Source organism: Acomys russatus, chromosome 10, assembly GCF_903995435.1.
Source record: "Acomys russatus chromosome 10, mAcoRus1.1, whole genome shotgun sequence".
NCBI lineage: Eukaryota > Metazoa > Chordata > Mammalia > Rodentia > Muridae > Acomys > Acomys russatus.
The window spans coordinates 52,683,037-52,704,634 of NC_067146.1; the positions used below are offsets into that span (position 1 = coordinate 52,683,037).

The 21,598-nt window shown below is 53.2% G+C and overlaps 1 protein-coding gene across 1 annotated transcript; it reads left to right on the forward strand.

The window, feature by feature from the left end:
- The first annotated feature begins 1,374 nt into the window (after positions 1 to 1,374).
- Nos3 (nitric oxide synthase 3) lies at positions 1,375 to 20,920 on the forward strand. The gene is made up of 26 exons (XM_051152138.1): positions 1,375 to 1,582; positions 3,360 to 3,462; positions 3,807 to 3,955; positions 4,076 to 4,238; positions 5,176 to 5,267; positions 5,349 to 5,490; positions 6,418 to 6,557; positions 6,672 to 6,846; positions 7,542 to 7,643; positions 8,220 to 8,414; positions 8,527 to 8,600; positions 8,755 to 8,899; positions 9,283 to 9,387; positions 13,266 to 13,333; positions 13,695 to 13,811; positions 13,915 to 14,089; positions 15,945 to 16,077; positions 16,180 to 16,258; positions 16,397 to 16,584; positions 17,046 to 17,218; positions 17,527 to 17,737; positions 17,817 to 17,904; positions 19,043 to 19,164; positions 19,759 to 19,907; positions 20,026 to 20,220; positions 20,318 to 20,920. Exons 1-26 carry the CDS (start codon positions 1,416 to 1,418, stop codon positions 20,477 to 20,479), a joined length of 3,612 nt encoding a protein of 1,203 aa, XP_051008095.1. The 5' UTR covers positions 1,375 to 1,415; the 3' UTR covers positions 20,480 to 20,920.
- Positions 20,921 to 21,598: the final 678 nt, after the last annotated feature.

Here is a 21,598-nt window from a genome sequence, read left to right on the forward strand (position 1 = left end):
ATGGGAGCCAGGTGGAACTGGAGATGAAATATCCAGGAGATCCCATCTCCTGCCTCTCTGAGGATGCAAGTCAGTAAAGACAGGCAGGGGTCTCAAAGGCCAGAAAGCTAAGAACAAGCTGGGCTGAGTAGGGGCCACCTACTGGTCCCTCTGCTCCCAGCCCCCACCAGTCACCCAGGGAGGCCAGAGCACTCACATCCAGGGATAGGCTTCTCTCTGTTTGTGAGGCCCCCTTCACCTCTGTTTTCCCTGCCCCAAACTAGCAGACCCCGCCTTCTTAGTGACCCCAAAGATCAGCACGGCCCATTCCTTCCGCTGATCCTGCCAGCCCCCCACCCAGGCCCACCCCAATCTTATCCTCCCCTGGTTTTTAAAAGTCCAGCCAACACAAATCCACTTGTTTGTTTGTCTGTCTGTCTGCCTCTCCCAGTCTCTGCCTCTCCCTGTCTCTAAGCTTTTGTTTTGTTTTTTTCTCATAGTTACTTTTTTTTTTTTTAAGCCTCTGAGGTCTTAAATTCACAAAGCTCCCTCTCCTGTGCACCCAAATATCTAGCTCCTAGCTTTCTGCCAGCTATTGATAGCACAGAACTACAAGCTCCAAGATGCATTTCTGCTTCAGGTGTCCAAAAGGTGCTGAATATATATATTCTGGGAATTGTAGTTTGTCTAGCCCACACTCAGCACCCCACCCTACCACCAAACTCTCCCCTGTGGTCCACCTGCCTCTGCCCTGATGGCTAGGTCTCTCCATTGACCTGCTGACCCAGGGAAACGCGTCACTTGATGACAGGATTGGGGGTGGAGGCCCTGGATAGCAGCTTCCTGCCCTTTTGTGTCCCCCTCTTGAGTCATGGGGGTGTGGGGGTTTCAGGAAATTGAGATGGGAGGGGGGAAAGATACCCTAATGCCAGCCACGAAGACAAAATGTCATTGCATCCTTGCTGAACCTCCTGTGTCCCCAAGTCCCCAAGGACTCTGAGATAGCCAAAGGTAAGGAACACGAAGACCAGGACGAACGGAGAGAGGCCTGTGGGCATTAGTAGTGTGGTATTCCATTGCCCCACTCCACCCAGTACTCAAAGCCTTCTCGCTGTGGCCTTGCACCCTCAAAGTGCCTTTCCCACCTCCAGTCTGTACTCAGCCCTAGGCCTCTAAAGGACACCTGGGTTCCCACTTATCAGCTCTAGCCTTCATGGCGGAACCCAGGCGTCCGGCCCCCCACCCTCTGAGCCAGCGGGCGTGAAGCCGAGGTTTTAGAGCCTCCCTGCCGGCCTTGTTCCTGTCCCATTGTGTGTGGGACAGGGGCGGGGCGAGGGCCAGCATCTGAAAGCCCCCTCCCACCAGCCCCTCCCTGCTTCCTAAGGAAAAGGCCAGGAACTCTGCTGAGCAGCCAGCAGAGTTGAGGTGCAGCTGGCATGGGCAACTTGAAGAGCGTGGGCCAGGAGCCTGGGCCACCCTGTGGTCTAGGGCTTGGGCTGAGCCTAGGGCTATGCGGCAAGCAGAGTCCAGCCTCTTCAGCACCAGAGCCTAGCCAGGCACCAGCATCCCCATCCCCGGCGACCGGACCAGCACCAGATCACAGGTGAGGGCCATTTGGCTGTGAGTAGGTAAGACGTGTGAGTAAAGGGTGTTGTATGTAGGACTGAGGCCTAGAGCTGGGAAGAGCCAGAATGATCAAACTACCAATGCAAAAAGCTGCTAGTGTGAACAGAATAGAACCAGGCTGCATGGCTGAGAAGTAGCCAGGAGCAAGGCCATCAGGTAATAGTCAAGAGGGGGAAATGAGGGGCCCTGCTACAGAATTGGGCCCCACTGTCAAGAACTCAAGCACTGTACCTAATAAGCTCTCTGAGCCTCCGAGTTACTCTTGGATCTGTAAGTTTCATGGGAAGCCTCCTACAAACAGTGGCGATGGTTACTTAGCCAGAGAAGACGGGAGCAGGGCAGGGGCATTCTAGGTATGGGGTTTCACAGAACAGGGGACAGGTGGGCCTGAGAGCCAAGCACTTGGGATGGGGCTAAGGCAGGGCTGGGGTCTTTCCCTGCTGCAGGACTCCCTCCTCACACACAGCCAGCCCTGCAGCCCTAGCCCTCAAAACCTCTTCCCCGCTGGGCCACTGGGCCTGAGGTCCTGAAGGGAAGAAAAAAAAAAACATGCCAGCGGGGTGTCAGGCCAAGGGGCTCCTGCCAAGCCTGAGGGTCCAGTGCCGCTGCTCAGGGACACCAGGGCCCCAAGTCCCTCCCTTCCTCCTGCGCAGGCAGGCGCTTCTGGGAGGAAGTGATAAGGCCCCAGGCTTCCCTTCACACGGTGGTTGCTGTCAAGAGGGGTGCAAACAGGGAGCAAAATCAGAGCAGAGGAATCCCTGTGGGGGGTCTTCCCTCTGCTCAGGCCCCTCAAATAGGCCCCATTTTAGGTACCAAAATATGATCCTTAAAACAGAGTAACACGAAGGATGGGGTCTTAGGAGCCAGCATGGTGGCACATGACGATAACCCCAGTAGTCGGGGGGTGGGGGGTGGGGTAGAAGCAGGGGATCAGGAGTTTTAGCCATCCCTCAGCTTGAGGCCAGCCAGACCTACCTCAACACCCTCCACCTCCACCCCACCCCACCCCAACCCTTGTGCCCCCACAACACACACAAAAGAGAGGCTATTTCAGTCATGGCTCAGAAAGCTGAACATCTATGAACATGGCACAGGCACCTGCTCTGCTGGGGACCTCATGTGGCAGGCATCTCAGGGGAGGCATGGGCATCCCAAGGTGAGCATCTGGAACAAGCAAGCAGGTCAAAAAGCTCTTTTATCTTCATTTTTTGATTACTAAGGCACTCTGCTGGAACCCAGTAATCAGTCCACCTGCGCAGGGGTCTACAGCTCTCCACTCACTCCATCACCTCCCGAGCCACCGACTCCTTCACTGGAATTCAAACTTCCAACTTGTAAAGCTAGGAAACACATTCAAACCAGAAGAACCTCAGGTGTAAAAGAGACAAAATAGATACCCTGCAGGGAGTGGGGACCAGTCTGGGCTAGCACTCCACGCCTAGAGAGAGTGGTCAGGGGTGGCCCAGCACTTGGAAACAAGACACTGGCTCTGAACAAAGCTCCCACTTGTAACAGTCTCTGACTAGAGACTTCATTTGCCCAAGCCTCGAGGTCTTCGTAAGTAGGGGCACAGAAGGCACTGCCCACCTCCTAAGGCTGCTGTGAGAGCTGACAGAAAATACCAGGAAGCTGGTGTGGGCACTGGCCCTGTGGGGTTTATTGATGCCGTACAATGTTGCCCTGAACTGCAGTGGGGAAGCCTAAAGAAAACAAACTTCTCTCCCATGACTCTGTGTACCCCTGATCCCTAACAGCCCCCCACTAACCTGGCCTCCAGAAGGACCCAAGTTTCCTCGAGTGAAGAACTGGGAAGTGGGCAGCATCACCTATGACACCCTCAGTGCACAGGCTCAGCAAGTAAGGATGGGCCCTACCCATATTTGTAGGGTTGGGATGGAGGTTGATGGAAGTGTCCCAGGTGCAGGGGTGTCCAAGTGAGGAAGCTCTGCTTTGTTTAGACTTGACCCTTATCTGCAAAGAGTAGTGAGAACTGGGAAGGACCAGAGGGGTCAAAGAACATTTCAAGGATTTCAGCGGCCCTGAGCCTCAAGCACTATGCCTTTCCACTTTTAACCATGATCTGAGCCCATGCTTTCCCAAACCTCCCTCCCTCTGCTCACACCTGCCTCGGCCCTTACTGACCAAAGTACACTTTGTGCCCTGGGCTGACCCTGGCCTCTGTGTGCTCTGTTCTGGCCCAGGATGGGCCCTGTACCTCAAGACGCTGCTTGGGATCCCTGGTGTTTCCAAGGAAGTTACAGAGCCGGCCCACCCAGGGCCCTTCCCCCACTGAGCATCTATTAGGTCAAGCCCAGGACTTCATCAATCAGTACTACAACTCCATCAAAAGGTGGGTCTCCCTGCACCCAGGCATCTCCTGTGCTGGGTGGAGAAGCCTCCAGAGCACCGCCCACACTTTATTCCCCATCTCTTTTACTGTCCTGACACCAAGGCTCTCCCTTCCCCCCAGGAGTGGTTCCCAGGCTCATGAGGAGCGACTTCAGGAGGTGGAGTCTGAGGTAGCAGCCACAGGCACCTACCAACTCCGGGAAAGTGAGCTGGTGTTTGGGGCCAAGCAGGCCTGGCGCAATGCTCCCCGCTGTGTGGGCCGGATCCAGTGGGGAAAGCTGCAGGTATAACCAGCTGGCACATGCCCAGGATGGGTATCAGGGGACTGAACAGGGAGAGGAGGGACTCAGGAAGCACCTGAGGTTTCCCTGAGGGGTGGGTGCAAGGCAGTGGAAAGGCCTCTGCCCAAGGGTTACTGGAACAGCCTCGGGCACTAAGAAAAGCCAAGGGCTTACAGGAGAACTGACTCCATGACCTTGGCCTCCTGAGCTGCCAGTGGCCGCTAAAGAATGTGGAAGAAAGCCACATGCTCCATGATGCCAAAGGCATCTCCAATAAAATAAGAACAGTCTGTCTACCGCTTGCCCAACCCTTTTAAATGGTTCAAAGCTTTAGTTCAACTTTGAACCCATCAAGCTCCCATAATAGGCTCCACTCGATGCTGTGTCCCTCCCTTGGCCACTGGCCAACCACTGCCACCCCCTACCCTGTCACAAGTTTTCTCCTCCATCAGGCAGGATAGAACCCCACCCCCCCCCCCCAACACCCACCCCCCAGCCTTCTCCTGGTATCAGAATACCACTGACAGGGTCCCTAGAGCTGTCAATGCAGCCATCTCTTCCCACCACTGTTCTGGCTCAAGGGAGCAGGATGGTCACCTGCCTTGGCATACAGGTGGGGTCTCTATCAACTAAGAACTTTCCACATGCATCTCGTCAGCAGTGAGCAGGTGACCCTCAGTGCTGGTCTTCCAGGCTGCCCTGAAGGGGATGAAGAGATGTGTCCTGGAAAGATCAAGCTGAGCTGGGCAAACGACGATGTCAGACAGAAGAGAGTCAGTAGGGCATAAATGTTGAGAGCACGAGTCACATGGATAGTGGGTAGCTCTTGCAGACCCTGTCTTCTTCCCAGAAAGCTCCATGACAGCACTCCTCTGGAGCTAGCACTCAAAACCTCATCTCTCTCTCTCCTGTATCCTTGGTCCACCCCCTTTGAGCCCAGGTATTCGATGCTCGGGACTGCAGGACTGCACAGGAAATGTTCACCTACATCTGTAACCACATCAAGTATGCAACAAACAGAGGCAATCTTCGGTGAGTGAGCCCAGCCCAGGCCCAAGCCCACCCCAGGCAGCAGTAAATAGCCTCTAACAAGCTTTATTTCCCCAATGTCAGTTCAGCCATCACAGTGTTCCCGCAGCGTTGCCCTGGCCGGGGAGACTTCCGGATCTGGAACAGCCAGCTGGTACGCTATGCGGGCTACAGGCAGCAAGATGGCTCCGTGCGAGGGGACCCCGCTAACGTGGAGATCACTGAGGTGGTGTACTACTTTGCTTTCTACTGCTGTGATAAAACACTGACCAAAAGTAATTTGGAGAGGAAAGGGTTTCTTTCCTCTTATAACTCACACTCCATTACTGAAGGAAGCCAGGGTAGGAACTCAAGACAGGAACCTCAAGGCAGGAACCTGGAGAGACCATGGAAGAATGCTGTTTACTGGCTTGCTCAGCTACCTCCCATATACAGCTCAGGCCCAGCTATATGGGATGGCACTGCTCTTAGTGGGCTTCCCCCCCCCCCCCTGCATCAATTAGGAATCAACAAAAGTCCTCCACAGATATGACCACAGGCCAACCTGGTGATGAGGCCATTCCTCAGTTGCAGTTTCCTTTTGCTGGGTGTGTCAAATTGGCAACCAAGAGTAGCCATCACAAGTGGGAACCAAGACTTGTGAGCATAGGGAACCAGGGAATACTGCATTGGGATACAGAGAAGAGGTCAGTGGGCAGGAAGAGGGGACCTTTCGAGATGAAAGATGGAAAGGCAGGAATGGTGATGCACTCCTATAATCCTTGACTTGAGGCCGGGCGTGGTGGTGCACAACTTTAATCCCAGCACTTGGAAGGCAGAGGCAGGCAGATCGCTGTGAGTTCGAGGCCAGCCTGGTCTACAAAGTGAGTCTAGAACAGTCAAGGCTACACAGAGAAAACCCTGTCTTGAAAAACCAAAAAAATTTTAAAAATAATAATAATAAAATAAAATAATCCTTGACTTGAGAGGTCAAAGCAGGAGGGTTAGGAGTTTAAGGCAAGCCTTGACCACAAGAACAGGGTCCTCCATTTTGCATAGAGACCCAGCCCCTGAGGACTCCCTGAGGTAAAGAACAGGGTATGGCTAATGGTGAGGATTCCTGGTGAGGTCAGGGGTCACAGCCCTTGAACCCACCTCTGCCTGCTTCCCACAGCTCTGTATCCAACATGGCTGGACCCCAGGAAATGGTCGCTTTGACGTGCTGCCCCTGCTGCTCCAGGCCCCCGATGAGCCCCCAGAACTCTTCACTCTGCCCCCAGAGCTGGTCCTCGAGGTGCCTCTGGAGCACCCCACGTGAGCATGAAAGGCTGAGGGTGGGAGTGAGGCTACCCAGAGCCCTACAAAGGGGGATGGTGAGGGACACCTGGCAATCCTACACAGAAGGTAATTCAAATCCAATGCCCCCAGGCTAGAGTGGTTCGCTGCCCTTGGCCTGCGCTGGTACGCCCTCCCAGCTGTATCCAACATGCTGTTAGAAATCGGGGGCCTGGAGTTCCCTGCTGCCCCCTTCAGCGGCTGGTACATGAGCTCAGAGATTGGCATGAGAGACCTGTGTGACCCTCACCGCTACAACATACTTGAGGTAAGAGGACCCTGAGGAAAGGGGACATGAAGCTGTATTCCACTCCTACCCTGATGCAGAGGGCTGGCCATGGGAAAGTATGAGCCGAGTCAGGTCCAAGGATGTGAGTGAGCTCCGGAGCCACAAAGCTGGGAAGAAGGTTCTGTAAGCAAGAAAGTGTGTGAAGGATAGCTTTCGTCAGATTCTCAAAGGAGTGTGTGTGGGGGGAGGTGCACACATGTGCATGTTCATGCATGCATGTGTGTGTATGAATGTTTGAGCGTGTGTATGTGTGTGTGCATGCATGCATTGTGTGTGCGTGCATGTGCATGTATGTGGGCATGTGTGTATGTGTGGGTGAGCATGTGTGTGTGTGAGTATCTGCATGTAGGCATGCATGTGTGCCCATATGCTTGTCTGTGTGTGTGTGTGTGTGTGTGTGTGTGTGTGGGTTGCCAGGCACAGAACGTATGGTATCTTCCTCTCTTGGCATCCCAAGTGCTAGAATTATAGCCTTGAACCACCGTGACTGGCTCAAAGGGGATCTTGTCTCAGAAGGTTTACAATCCATTTCCGAGATAAGAAATGAAGGGCCCAGGCTGAGAAAGACTTGCTCTCTCTGTTCTATTGTACCTTTGTGGGCAAAACACTGACCCAAGCCAGTATTCCTTTCCCTCCCTGGTGCTTCTGTCCCTACCCTGTCCAATTTGACCCAGGATGTGGCTGTCTGCATGGATTTAGACACCCGGACAACCTCGTCACTGTGGAAAGACAAGGCAGCAGTGGAAATTAATGTGGCCGTACTGCACAGTTACCAGGTACACAGGCCCAGCTGTGGGGTTAGGAGCACAGACACCGAGTGGAGCTGAGATGCGCTGTAACCCATGCGTCTTGCGACACACTGTGCCTGCAACTCTGGATACACAGGAACTGTCCTGGGTGTTACAGTAGGTTACCTAAGTGCCTGCCAGCAACCTTGCTCAGTAATTGGTCCCAGGGCCGATGGTGGGACCCACTGGCATCCGCAATCTCTAATCCTGGATAGAAAACATGCTGGGTACAGGAGTGTCATAATACAGTGTGTGTGGTGGGGTGCGGTTTGAGGAAACCAGTGCCTGGTAAAGCCTCTGTGGGGTCAAAGAGTTAAGAGAGGACTTGAGAATGTGGCCCAGTGCTTCTTCTCAACGGCCAGCACTGGTGACAGGGCACACAGACACTGAAATCAGAGCTGCTCTCGCCCGTTAGACTTGGAGCATGACTATGCAGTCTGCTGGAGCTCTGAGGGGCCACGAGGCATAGAACAGGCTGGGTAGACAGTGATGGAGAAAGGAAAGGTGGGAAGGTGGAATCTCTAGGGCATTTCTGAGCCCAGCCTCTTCCTGCTCCCACCTCAGCTGGCCAAGGTGACTATTGTGGACCACCATGCCGCCACGGCCTCCTTCATGAAGCACTTGGAGAACGAGCAGAAGGCCAGAGGGGGCTGCCCAGCTGACTGGGCCTGGATTGTGCCCCCCATCTCAGGGAGCCTCACTCCTGTCTTCCATCAAGAGATGGTCAACTATTTCCTGTCCCCAGCCTTCCGCTACCAGGTACCCAACCCAACTGGCTCCTGCCCACCTAGCAAAACTCTAGGCAGCCCACAGAAACTGCTACCCTTTATCTTTCATGACCCTTCATCCCCAACCCAACTCTTTTTTGCAGCCAGACCCCTGGAAGGGAAGTGCAGCAAAGGGCGCGGGTATCACCAGGAAGAAGACCTTTAAGGAAGTAGCCAAGTGGGTACCCTGGGACTGTGTCTCTTCCCCATACTCTAGGGGAATGAGCCCAGTAGTAGTACCCCAAGTCTTTGCAGTTATGAGGTCTGGACCCCTACCTAGGAGGTCTGGCCTCTGTGCACCTAGGATGCCCTCACCCTACCCTTGCCTGCAGTGCAGTGAAGATCTCTGCCTCACTCATGGGCACAGTGATGGCAAAGCGCGTGAAGGCGACTATCCTGTATGGCTCTGAGACCGGCCGGGCTCAGAGCTACGCACAGCAGCTGGGGAGGCTCTTCCGGAAGGCGTTTGATCCAAGGGTAGGACTGAGGCCTGAGAGGTAGGGGGTTTAAAAAAAAAGGAAAACCTCTGTCTACCTCTTCACAGATGGCTATAGGACAAGAGGGCTAAGGGTTCAAGTCCAGCATGTGGCACATACCTGTAATCCCAACACTTGGGCAGTAGGGTCAAGAGGATCCAGGGTTCAGGGTCATCCTTGGCTACATAATGAGTTCAAGGCTAACCTGGGCTACATGAGACACCATCCCCCCAAAAAATAAGCCAGGGTTCACAAAAAAAAAAAAAAAAGCTACAACCTACAAGGATTCAGGGTCCAATCGGGCCTTATCTGGCCAAGATGGCCGAAGTGAGGAGGAGAGGGACAGCAGGGAGACAAGTCCTAACATCCCTCTCTTCACCGCAGGTCCTGTGCATGGATGAGTACGATGTGGTGTCCCTGGAGCACGAGGCACTGGTGTTGGTGGTGACCAGCACATTCGGGAATGGGGATCCCCCAGAGAATGGAGAGGTAAGGCTTTCCAGAGGGGGAGAATGAGAAAAGACTCAAACAGGAACAGCTGGACAGGTGGACGCAGGTACACACACACACACACACACACACACACACACACACACACACACACACACACTCATTCAGATACACCAGCATGGAAAATTAATATCTGAACCAGCTCCACTTCCTCATGGGAACATGACCTGGCTGCTGGGAACCTTGACCCCTGTGTCCTCCGCCATCTCTATTATTCGTGCAATTCTTTCCTATGCGGAAGACACTGGCTGACTGAAGAGAGCTTCTAGGTCTTGACATCTGAGAAAAACAAAGATTTCCCCACTCACTTTAGTATTTTAACTTTTTTTTTTTTTCCCCTGAAAAGAAACATGCAAACTCTCTGGATGCCAGCCTAGATTAAATAGCGTCCCATGTTCAACATGTCATTTTTTTTTTTTAAGATTTATTTATTATGTGTACAGTGCTCTGCCATTAGATCTCATCATAGGTAGTTGTGAGCTACCATGTGGTTGCTGGGGATTGAACTCAGGACTTCTAGACGAGCAGCCAGTGCTCTTAACTGCTGAGCCATCTCTCCAGGCCCTGCAACATGTCTTATAAGAGACAAACACTGAGGCCATCAATGCCTTCCATTTAACCATTACCTTCCCATAGTATGCCTCTGTACCCCAAGTCTGATGCATTTCTACCTGTTCATCTATTCCAACTTCAAGTGTTAGGTCCCTTATGAGCGCTGAGTCCCTCCCTAGAATCCAAAGTTAAATGCCCACAGTGAGCTTGAATTCCAACCCACTGTAAAAACAAACAAAAAGCCCAGCATGCGCCAGGTGGGCTATCATATATAATCCCAGCACTTGAAAGGCACAGGCAGGAGGCTCAAGAGTTCAAGGTTATCTACCGATACATTGTGAGTTTAAGGCCAGTCTGGGCTTGAGGAGACCTAAAACAGGAATGTCTTTGATCCTGGGGCTAGGGAGACAGAGGCAGCTGGATCTCAGGCTCTCAGGCTAGCCTTATCTACATAAGGAGGCTCTGTCTCAACAAAACAAACAAACAAACAAAAACAGGCCCAGGTGGGATGAGCTGGCTCCACAGGAAAAGGCACTTGCTGCCGTGCCTGAGGCCCTTAGAACCATCTTTAGAGCCTAGGTAATAGAGGGACAAAACCAACTCCTGCGAGTTTTCCTCTGGCCCCTATACATGTGTCATGCCACATATGCAAGCACGCACATGGGCACAGGCACAAATAAGTTACAAACAAAAGCTATAAAAAAAAAAATTAAACGCAAATAAAAAGCCCAAACACCTGTCTCAGCATCTGGCGGGGCCTCCCTGTGCGTCATGACCTGCATGCGAAGAGCATCACGTGGCGCACGAGAGAGTGGGAGTACTCCAGAGAGGGCCGATTTTATAACAGGGCTCCCTGGTACAGCCCATTAATCCACTAATCCATGAGTGGATTAAACCACTCACAAACACAGAGCCCGCCAACCCAACGCTCTCCAAAGGCCTGGCCTCCAAATGTCATTAACACAAGATTGGAGGGACACACACTCAAGCCGTAAGTGGCATTGTGATTTAGCTTTTTAGCCTAAAAGTGATGTGTGACCTACAGTCCTAACAAGGCACAGAGCATTTCATCATCCTGGAAAGCGCAGTGGTTTCTCTAAGTGGGTCTCCTGTCTGACAGGAGGCTTTCGCCTGCTTAAAAGCATCACGGTGGTGCTTCAGCTCTCAGCCTGTTTTTCAGGCTGGCCCCTGTCCTTGATTCAGAACTTTCTTTTCCCTGCTGAGTGGCGGTCACCGCGTGAACAACCCCGCCTTGTTTATCCACGCTTTTGTTGATAGACACTTGGACTGTTTCCAGTTTGGGGTTATTATGAATAAAACCACTAAGGATATTCTTGTAGCAGGCTTTTGTGGGCTTATGTTTTCATTTCTCTTGGATAAATACCCAGGGGTGGAATTGTTGGGTAATAGGAAAAATGTAAGTTTAACTTTTTGTCCTTTAAGAAAAAGTCAGCCAGGCGTGGTGGCACACGCTTTTAATCCCAGCACTCAAGAGGCAGAGGCAGGTGGATCTCTGTGAGTTCAAGGCCAGCCTGGTCTACAGAGTGAGTCCAGGACAGCCAAGGCTACACAGAAAAACCCTGTCTCGAAAAACAAGAAAGAAAGAGGCAAATGGTCAGATTAAACTATACTTTTGAGATGTGAGCATTTCAATTTTACCCCCCAATTTTTAAAGGAAGAAATGCAGGAATATATCCCACAGAAGAGAGAGTATATACACCAAAGATATGAATAAGAATATTTATAGCAACATTTCATAACACTCACACTGGAAACAATTCAAGTGTCAATCAACAGTAGGTTGGATAAACAGTGACAAGCTCACGTGTGATACAGCTGTGTGAACAAATTACAATACACAATACAGATGAAAAGTGAAAGCAGGCAGTGAACACATGGTAGAGCCCACTTTGTCTGAAGTTCAAAACCAGGCAAACAACCCAGGGGTTGGCTCGATCAGGAGAATAGGTGAGACACAAGGGTGACTTCAGGGTGTAACTTTGACTCACTATGTAGACCAGGCTGGCCTCAAACTCAAACAGATCCACCTGCTGAGATTAGAGGCATGTACCACTACACCTGGCATGACCACTCAGTTTATAAAGCCCTTCATCACTCAGCCACCCCACCTCTGAAGACCACCTGAGTGAGCCATACAGGGACACATGGCCTGTGTGTGAGGATGTTGGAGAATTCTTCATACACTACCCAGTGTCCTCCTGTCACAGGGAAGCCATAGAGCTCCATACAGGCAAGCGGAGAACTAGGATGTAGCCATCGTAAAGCGTGATGAGGTCAAGGGGCTGGAGAGATGACTTAGCAGTTGAGACTGCTCTTCCAGAGGACCCTAGTTTGATTCCCAGCACCCACAAGGAGGCTCACAACCATCTGTAACTCCAGTTCCAGGGGATCTGACACCCTTTTCTGGCATCCATGGTTCCTAGGCAAACACATGAGGTACAGACATACATGCAGCCTAAACACTCATGTGCATCAAACAAATAAAGCTCAAAAAAGAGAACGAGGATAAGCCAGAGGGTTGGCCTAGAAGGATGTCCACAATGGGCCACTGATGAAAAGCAAGCAAGAGCTCACAGCGGTGGAGGCAGCTGTGGTGCACGCCTTTAATCCCAGCATTTGGGAGACAGAGGCAGGAGGATCTCTGTGAGTTCAAGGCCAGTCTGGTCTACAGGGCAAGTTCCAATATAGCCAGGGCAACACAAAGAAACCCTGTCTGAAACAAACACAAAGCAAGCAAGAATTACATTGTTCACTCGGGAGGCAGAGGCAGGCGGATCGCTGTGAGTTCGAGGCCAGCCTGGTCTACAAAGTGAGTCCAGGATGGCCAAGGCTACACAGAGAAACCCTGTTTCGAAAAAACCAAAAGAAAAAAAGAAAAAAAATAATTACATTGTTTCCATTTTTAAACAAAACAAGACAAAACTTGAGTTTTGACGTGGGAAAGAAGGATGAAGGGCCCGCTGAGGCTCTGTTAAAACCTTTCCAGCTTACAGTAGGTGTGTTGGGATGGAACCCCACTACGAGTCAAAGTGCGCATGCTCATTGATACAGGCAGAGGATGTTTCCACCTGTCAGTAGTGCGCACGCACAGGGTTAAGTCCCAAGGGAGAATAAGGCTGGGCTCTAGACACCTCTGTAGTGCAGCTTTTCAAAAAGTCAAGCCTTTGCATTTTTTCAAAGCAGAAGTCACTAATAAGGAATGGTAAGGGCCGACCAGCCTGGTTTCAGGCTCCTGTGCAATATAAAAAATAAAGCTAACCACGATGTGGCCTCTTCTCCTGCAGAGCTTCGCGGCAGCACTGATGGAGATGTCAGGCCCCTACAACAGCTCCCCGCGGCCTGAACAGCACAAGTGAGTGGGCTTGGGGACACGGGACAAGAGGCATTTGGAGACACTAAAGGGGAGGTCCCAGGGACCTATCCCGACCTTTTAAGTCTTTCCCAACAAGCTGGAAAGCAGAGAGCGTGAGGCCTGGGCACTAGGCCAGCGCCCCAAGGGCCCTCCTTTTCTGGGGACCTGATAGCTTCCAGGCCCAGGACTCCCCTCTACAACCCTGATGTGTACTCCAGGTCAAGAGGCAGAGCAGACCCCTACCACCATCACAACCCTTCCCGCCCCAGGAGCAAACACCCTGAAACTATTCCCTGGCTGGGCCAGGGCCAAGTTTCTAGTTCCTTGTGACAGACACCCTGTCTTTATCCTCTCTTGCCAGGAGTTACAAAATCCGATTCAACAGTGTCTCCTGCTCAGACCCACTGGTGTCTTCTTGGCGGCGCAAGAGGAAGGAGTCTAGTAACACAGACAGTGCAGGGGCCCTGGGCACCCTCAGGTTGGGGATCCTCACTAAGGAGGGGGAGTGAGAAGGACAAACCACCTGGGTAGGTAGACATGGGCTGGCCAGGGGGCTCCAGCAACGGCTTCCTGTACCACAGGTTCTGTGTGTTTGGGCTGGGCTCCCGAGCGTACCCCCACTTCTGTGCCTTTGCTCGGGCAGTGGACACAAGACTTGAGGAGCTGGGCGGAGAACGCCTATTGCAGCTGGGCCAGGGTGATGAGCTCTGTGGCCAGGAGGAGGCTTTCCGAGGCTGGGCCCAGGCAGCCTTCCAGGTGAGCTCCCAGTGCGCTGGATCTGACCTGGGTCCGCCCTGTGTTCTGCCTCCAATTCACCTGAGATGCTGAGGCTGGAGGTTCACTGACTTCCTAGTCTAGTTGTCTGGCCATGCCTCCTTGGGCTTTCCCCAAATTTGCCCTCATTTTGCCACTCCATAGCCAGGCCCTCTGGGATCAGCCCCAAGTAGTGGACAATAGGTGATGCTGTGCCAACCTGGGAACCTGGAAGAGAAGAGGCGGGTCCACCGTCACAAGCTGGTGCTAAGAGTAGGAGCATCAGGGCCCCTACCCAAGGTAGGAAAGATAGAAGAAGAAAGGGGGGACCCAGAGGGTCAGTCAGAGGTCAGAGCTGAAGCTGAGGCCCGTAGGAGCTCCAGTGGGCTGGAGACAATCCAGGTGCCCAGCCTAGAGAGCTGGTTCTGGACACAGAAGTATCCCAGGGCGCTTCCTCGGGGCATTCCTCTCAAACAGACACTTCTCATTCAGTGAGGGAAGTCCCCACATCTGTGCATCCATCTGGGACTCAGTTTCAGCCAGTCAGGACCCAAGGCAAGAAGCGGCCTTCTTTTGGAGGTGGGGGAACCAGAGGGTTTGCTTAGAAAGAGAAGGTCAAGATTGAGAAAAGAGAAATAGAGAGTAAGAGCCAGAGAACAGATGCTGGAAGTTTCTGAGTAGGGGTAGACCACACTCAGAGCATCTGAGAGCTAGCAGGAAGACAGGCTCACTGGGACCGCAGCAGTAGGGATCGGAAGGAAGGGAGAGGGTCCAGGAAGGAAGGAAGAGATATAAGGTTGCACACACTAGAAAAGAAACAGTAAAGCTGAAGATAGGATCCAGCCTATCACAGACCAAGGAAGGAAAAGATATAAGGCTGCACACTAAAAAAGTAACAGCCTGGAGATAGAACCCAGCCCATCAGGGGGAGCTCTGGATCTCAAGGCTGGGACAGCAAGCTGCTAGTCTGCTTACCCCTGAGCAGAAGCAGACAGAGCAAGCTCCCTACACCTCCCATAGTAAGATAGCTCTGGCCTTCTGCACACACTGTGCTAAGTGCTTTCCATAAAGTACACAAGTAGGGCTGACAGTGTAGCTCAAATGCTAAGTGCTTACCCAGCATGCATTCACTGAGGCCGCGGTTCAGCCCTTGGTACTACAAAAAAAAAAAAAAAAAAAAAAAAAAAGCAACTCCAAGAGTTGTGGCTCAGCACTTGTGAGGCGGAGGCAGGAGGATTAGAAGTTCAAGGCCATCTTTTCTACATAACAAGTCAGAGGCCAGCCTGGCCTACAAAAGATCCTGCCTCTGAAAACGAAAGTATTTTATTTAATCTTTTCTGGAACCTTATGAGGGATCAAGATGAGAAACAAACACATAAGATGAGGAACCAAATGCACGTCTGAGTTCATAGCTGCCTTCATTGAGCTACTTACATGCTCAACTGTGCTCCCACGGACATGGGATCAGGACTCATGAGACAGGCACCCGGCAGGTGTGACAAGTCAGGATCCCTATGATAGCAGCCAAATGAGCTAGGAAATAAGGTATGGTAGCCAGCTGGAGCCGGGGCCTCAGGCTCTTATCATTTCACCCTCTCTCTCACCGGTTGCCAGGCTGGGCTGGGCAGCTGGCAGGTCCAGCCCTACCTCCCTACATACACACACACACACACACACACACACACACACACACACACACACACACATCCACTTCTCTGGCAGGCCCAGCCCTACCTTCCTTCACACACACACACACACACACACACACACACACACACACACACAAACACACACTCCACTTCTCCTTGGGGCTCCCTGAAGGCAAGCAGCCTTAGATCCTAACCCACTCACCCCTCAGGCCGCCTGTGAAACCTTCTGTGTGGGAGAAGATGCCAAAGCTGCTGCTCGAGACATCTTCAGTCCCAAGCGCAGTTGGAAGCGCCAGAGGTACCGGCTGAGTACCCAGGCTGAGAGCCTGCAATTGCTACCAGGTACAGCCCAGACGGCAACCCGACCTTGCTGAGTTGGGGGGGGGGGGAGGCGGTGGTCCTAGGATTCTCCCTCACAGGCTCCTTTACCCTCCTGCTCCCCAGGGCTGAGCCACGTGCACAGGCGGAAGATGTTCCAGGCGACAGTCCTCTCGGTGGAAAACCTACAGAGCAGCAAATCTACGTGAGGAATATGGCTCACCCCACTCTCCTCACTAAGAGGATCCCTCTTCATCAGAACCTAGCACCCTCTTTCTCCCACATTTTCCCTTCCTCCTTGCCGTTCTCTGACCTCAATGACTGTCTGCCTTCATGCCCCTAGCCGAGCCACAATCCTGGTGCGTCTGGACACTGGAGGTCAGGAGGGACTGCAGTACCAGCCAGGGGACCACATAGGTGTGTGCCCACCAAACCGACCCGGCCTAGTGGAGGCACTGCTGAGCAGAGTGGAGGACCCTCCACCACCCACAGAGCCTGTGGCTGTGGAGCAATTGGAGAAGGGCAGCCCTGGTGAGGACTGGGACCTGGGCTGGGCGAGGAGGCACCTGCTGCACCTCTGGCACAGCACACCATGGTGCTTAGTGTGACCGGTGCAACCACCCTGCTTCACACCCTGGTGTTACCAGGACCTTGCTGCCACTCCAGCCAGGATGACCTTGTTCTCCTTTCCCAGAACCCACCAAACACCCTAAAAGCCTCCTCCCATCACCACCACCTCCCCACAGTCTAATTTTTCCGTTCTTGGCCTATCTTCTTCCAAAACAATGCCTGCAGTTATGATAACTTGATGGGGTTGAGGGCAGAGGAGATCGGACCAACCTAGTCCAGCCAGGGTTTACCAAACATATCAGGACTGCACAGACAAGCCCACGCCACCATTCAAGGACAAATTTTCCAGTTAGACACAGTAACGCTTCGGTCAGCTCCCCCAAAGTGAACACCAGCTCAGTGTTCCCTGTGCACCCTCTCAGGTGGCCCTCCCCCCGGCTGGGTGCGGGACCCCCGGCTTCCCCCATGTACGCTGCGCCAGGCTCTCACCTTCTTCTTGGACATCACTTCCCCGCCCAGCCCTCGCCTCCTCCGACTGCTCAGCACGCTGGCAGAAGAATCCAGCGAACAGCAGGAGCTAGAGGCCCTCAGCCAGGTGGGGGCCATGCCGTGGGGAGACCCTGGGGCTACACTAGAGAAGGCTGAGTTGGGGGACACTCTGTAGCAGGAAGTCTCCCGTGCACGCCAGATCCTCTGCCCTTGTTTCTCCTGGCCAACATGCGCTGGTGCTTTAAGACCCGTTTCCAGGCTGACTGGTTCTTCTCTCGGTGGTGAGGGTCTTCAGGGGGAGTGTGTTGGCCTGAACTGAGCATGGATGAATGCAAAGGAAGCTCAGCTAGGTAGGGGTCACTCTGAGGACTGTGCGGGGAGGGGCTCTCAGCTCAGCACATCTGGCCCCCCCAGGACCCTCGGCGCTACGAAGAGTGGAAGTGGTTCCGCTGCCCCACGCTGCTAGAGGTGCTGGAGCAGTTCCCCTCAGTGGCACTGCCTGCCCCACTGATCCTCACCCAGCTGCCCCTGCTCCAGCCCCGGTACTACTCTGTCAGCTCAGCACCCAGCACCCACCCAGGAGAGATCCACCTCACCGTAGCTGTGCTGGCATACAGAAGCCAGGGTGAGGCCGGGAGCAGGAAGAGCCTGGGCTTGGCAAGACTAAGACAGGCCTCTGAATGACTTCTCCTCCTAACCCCTAGATGGCCTGGGCCCTCTGCACTATGGTGTCTGTTCCACATGGCTGAGCCAGCTCAAGGCAGGAGACCTGGTGCCCTGCTTCATCAGAGGGTAAGTGAGGCCTCTGGGGTAGGGAAGGGCAACCAGGAGAGACTGGCTGTGTCGAGGCAGGGGTGAGAATGAGCTCCATGTGTGATAGGAACGAGTGAGGAATATACGTGGTGGTGGTGGTGGTGGTGGTGGGCGGCATTACACAGGATTGCTGGTAATTACTGGAACCCTGGAAAGGCCAGTGGGTCGGTCCCTGGGTCACTTCAGGACTATGGCTGAGCTTTGGCTCAGCAGCTTGGTGTAGTGTCCTGCCCCTGAAACCATAGCTACCAGCACCAACATGGATTAGACAGGGGCCCTGTGCAAGTGTGGCCCATGCGTGCCTCTCCGTGTCGTTGGCTGCAGCCTATGTTAGAAGGCTTGGCTTCAGCTGGGCATGGCAGCGCACGCCTTTAATCCCAGCACTCGGGAGGCAGAGGCAGGTGGATCTCTGTGAGTTTGAGGCCAGCCTGGTCTTACTTACAAAGTGAGTCCAGGGTAGGCAAGGCTACACAGAGAAACCCTATCAAGGGAGGAGAAAAAAGGCTTGGCTTCTATCAGGCATGGTGGTACATTCCCCACACTTGGAAGGCAGAAACAAGCAAATCTCTGTGAGTTCAAGGCCAGCCTGGTCTACAAAGAGAATTCCAGACCAGCCAGGATTGTATAGGTAGATCCTATCTCAACAAAACAAAACAAAAGAACACCTCAGCCTGGCAGTTGTGGCACACACCTTTAATCCCAGCTCTTGGAGGCAGAGGCAGGCAGATCTCTGAGTTGGAGCCAGCTTGGTCTACATAGTGAGTACAGGACAGCCAGGGCTACAGAGAGAAACCCTACCTTGAAAAAAAACTAAAACAAAGAAGAAAGAAAGGGATGCATTTGTCATTGGGCCTTAGGCTTTCCTGTCTATATAGCCATAGCCTGGTTGCTGTGTCATGGGTGAAGCAAAGGGGCCTGTTTGTTTGTTTGTTTGTTTGTTTGTTTTTTCAAGACAGGCTCTCTCTTTGTTAGCCTTGGCTGCCTTGGACTCACTTTGTAGACCAGGCTGGCCTCGAACTCACAGCAATCTGCCTGCCTCTGCCTCCGGAGTGCTGGGATTAAGGTGTGCACCACCATGCCCTGTGCAAAGGGGTCTTAAAGGACTCTCTCTGGATAGGGCTCCCTCCTTCCGGCTGCCACCTGATCCTAACTTGCCCTGCATCCTGGTGGGCCCAGGCACTGGTATTGCACCTTTCCGGGGATTCTGGCAGGAACGATTACATGACATTGAGATCAAAGGTGAGTCTGGGGTAAAGGTGGACCTGGAAGTCAGAAGGGAGCCAAGGAGAAAAGAAGTGACGCTGGAGGACATGGCCATAAGAGAAACTAGGACCAAAGGTGAAAAGAAATTTAATGAGGAAGGGAGGAGACACAAATGCTGGGTCCTGTTTGTCACCTTTCCTGGTGGTCCCTTGGCATATTTGAAATGGACTGAGGATAGAGAAGGGAGGGATAGACCAGGAATTCAGACAGGAGACAGCTCCAGGTCGATCTACGTCAGAACTCATCTACAGCGACCCAATCTAAAAACTGATAGGGTGTTCAGGTCAGGCACGGAAGTGTCAATCAAGAATACGGGTTGGAACAAGGAAGAGGACCTGGGGTGTCACACAAGGCCATGGCCATAGAAATGAGTCGGCACAGCAGTTTCCTTCCATACATCAGAGATGTGCCAGGGTCTGGGTACATCTTATTTGCTCCTAAAGGCTGAACAGTCAACATAGTGGTTGTTCCAACCCAAAGGCTGTCTGGTACCCTGGGCAAGAGTGGCCTGGAGGTGCCAGGACTGTCCCAGAGGAAGGGGGTCTTCCCAAACCTCCGTGTTGTTCACAGGGCTGCAGCCTGCCCCCATGACTTTGGTGTTTGGCTGCCGATGTTCCCAACTCGACCATCTCTACCGGGATGAGGTACTGGATGCCCAACAGCGCGGGGTGTTTGGCCAAGTCCTCACCGCCTTTTCCAGGGATCCTGGCAGCCCCAAGGTACCAGGGCGGGTGTAGAGATGGCGAGACCACGCCGGGGCTCTTCCCAAGCCCCGCCCTCCATCCCACCCAGGCACGCCCCTGGCCTGGGTGTTCTCACAGCAAGTCCCGCCCTCAGATTTACGTGCAAGACCTCCTGAGGACAGAGCTGGCCGCGGAGGTTCACCGCGTGCTGTGCCTCGAGCAAGGACACATGTTTGTCTGCGGAGATGTAACTATGGCAACCAGCGTCCTGCAAACCGTGCAGCGAATTCTGGCAACAGAGGGCGACATGGAGCTGGATGAAGCTGGTGACGTCATCGGCGTGCTGCGGGTGCGAAGGGGCGGGCCAGGGAGCCGGGACCCGGGAAAGATAGGTCTGGCGGCTCCTGTTCGGATTCTGATGCACTGGGCTTTTTTTCTCCCCGCAGGATCAGCAACGCTACCACGAGGATATTTTCGGGCTCACACTGCGCACCCAGGAGGTGACAAGCCGCATACGCACCCAGAGCTTTTCTTTGCAGGAACGGCAACTGCGGGGTGCAGTGCCCTGGTCCTTCGACCCGCCCGGCCCAGAAACTCCGGGTTCTTGACAATCTTCTTCCCCTCCAGTTCCCAGAGAGAGGAATTGTGTCACTTTGTTTGGTTGACCAAGGCCAGCCACCCTCTCTCGAGAACGCCTACAGTCACGACGCTGCCGATTTGAGACCTCTCTTCTTTCTCCAGTTCACCTGGGCAAGAAGGAGACCTTAGTCTTGAATGTCCCTCTGGCGGTGGAATTTGCTTTGGTGGATTGTAGACTCCCTTTAACCCCTCTCTGGAGTATCTTCTCTTTAACGGCTAAGTCCTCCCGGTATTTATTGAAGATTTATCATAAAAGATCATGCCAGATGTCGTGAGATGCCCAACCCAACTCTTGAATTACAATGACTGAAAAAGAAACTCAGTTTTCTGCTTTAATGTGTAAATATGCTGGGATAGTAATTCTTCGACAGTGAGTCCTAGACACCTCTCTGTGTGACCCAGTACTCTGAAGGGGGGGGGGGGGAAAGAGTTCCCAACCAGCCACAGATAATTCTGTGATTGGTTGAGCAGGTGTAGCTCTCAGCTTCCAGGACTGGGGCATGCCAGACATTCCCGTGGCAAAGATGTGCAGCCCAGCATGAGCAATCTTTGCTGCTTATTGCACACAGGATGAGGAGCCCCACCCACTTCCTCCGACATCACAGCGGTGCTCACATCCAAAACCAGCAGCCCTCTCTGGTTTTTCCACTCACCAGTCTCCATCTCCCCCACCCCTAGTCCCACAGGAACTCAAAGGGGAGGCCAACAGGAACACTTCCCTGCCTTTCGGGCACGCTGAGCTTGACCACTGCCTGGCTGCCTGAGCCCTGTCCTCCACCCTGAGGGCACTGGGCGGGCCCCTTCTTCCCCGGCAACTGCTCCACAGCAATCAGTTGAGGCCAGCGCTCTCTTGTCCTTCTTTGTGGGGCTCATCTTCAAGCTACCTCGGCTCACAGTCTTCTCCTACTCTTTCTCTGTTCTCGGGGCAAGCTCCTCTTTGACTCCCAGATATAACCAGCTGAAATACCCTGGGCCTGTCATCTGGGGTGGGAGTGGGGCTCAAAAGATGGCTCCATGTGTCCTTCTATGCCACCCCATCCAGTTTCCTGCGGCTGGAAAAGTCAGAACCTGTGGGGAGGAAAAGCAGT

Excerpts from the sequence above, each read along its gene's own strand:
- Nos3 (XM_051152138.1), top strand. The coding sequence starts at position 1,416 with ATGGGCAACTTGAAGAGCGTGGGCCAGGAGCCTGGGCCACCCTGTGGT. Across the intron at positions 8,601-8,754 it reads ACCTTTAAGGAAGTAGCCAA|TGCAGTGAAGATCTCTGCCT; the intron begins GTGGGTACCCTG and ends CCTTGCCTGCAG. Across the intron at positions 16,078-16,179 it reads GAGCCTGCAATTGCTACCAG|GGCTGAGCCACGTGCACAGG; the intron begins GTACAGCCCAGA and ends CCTGCTCCCCAG.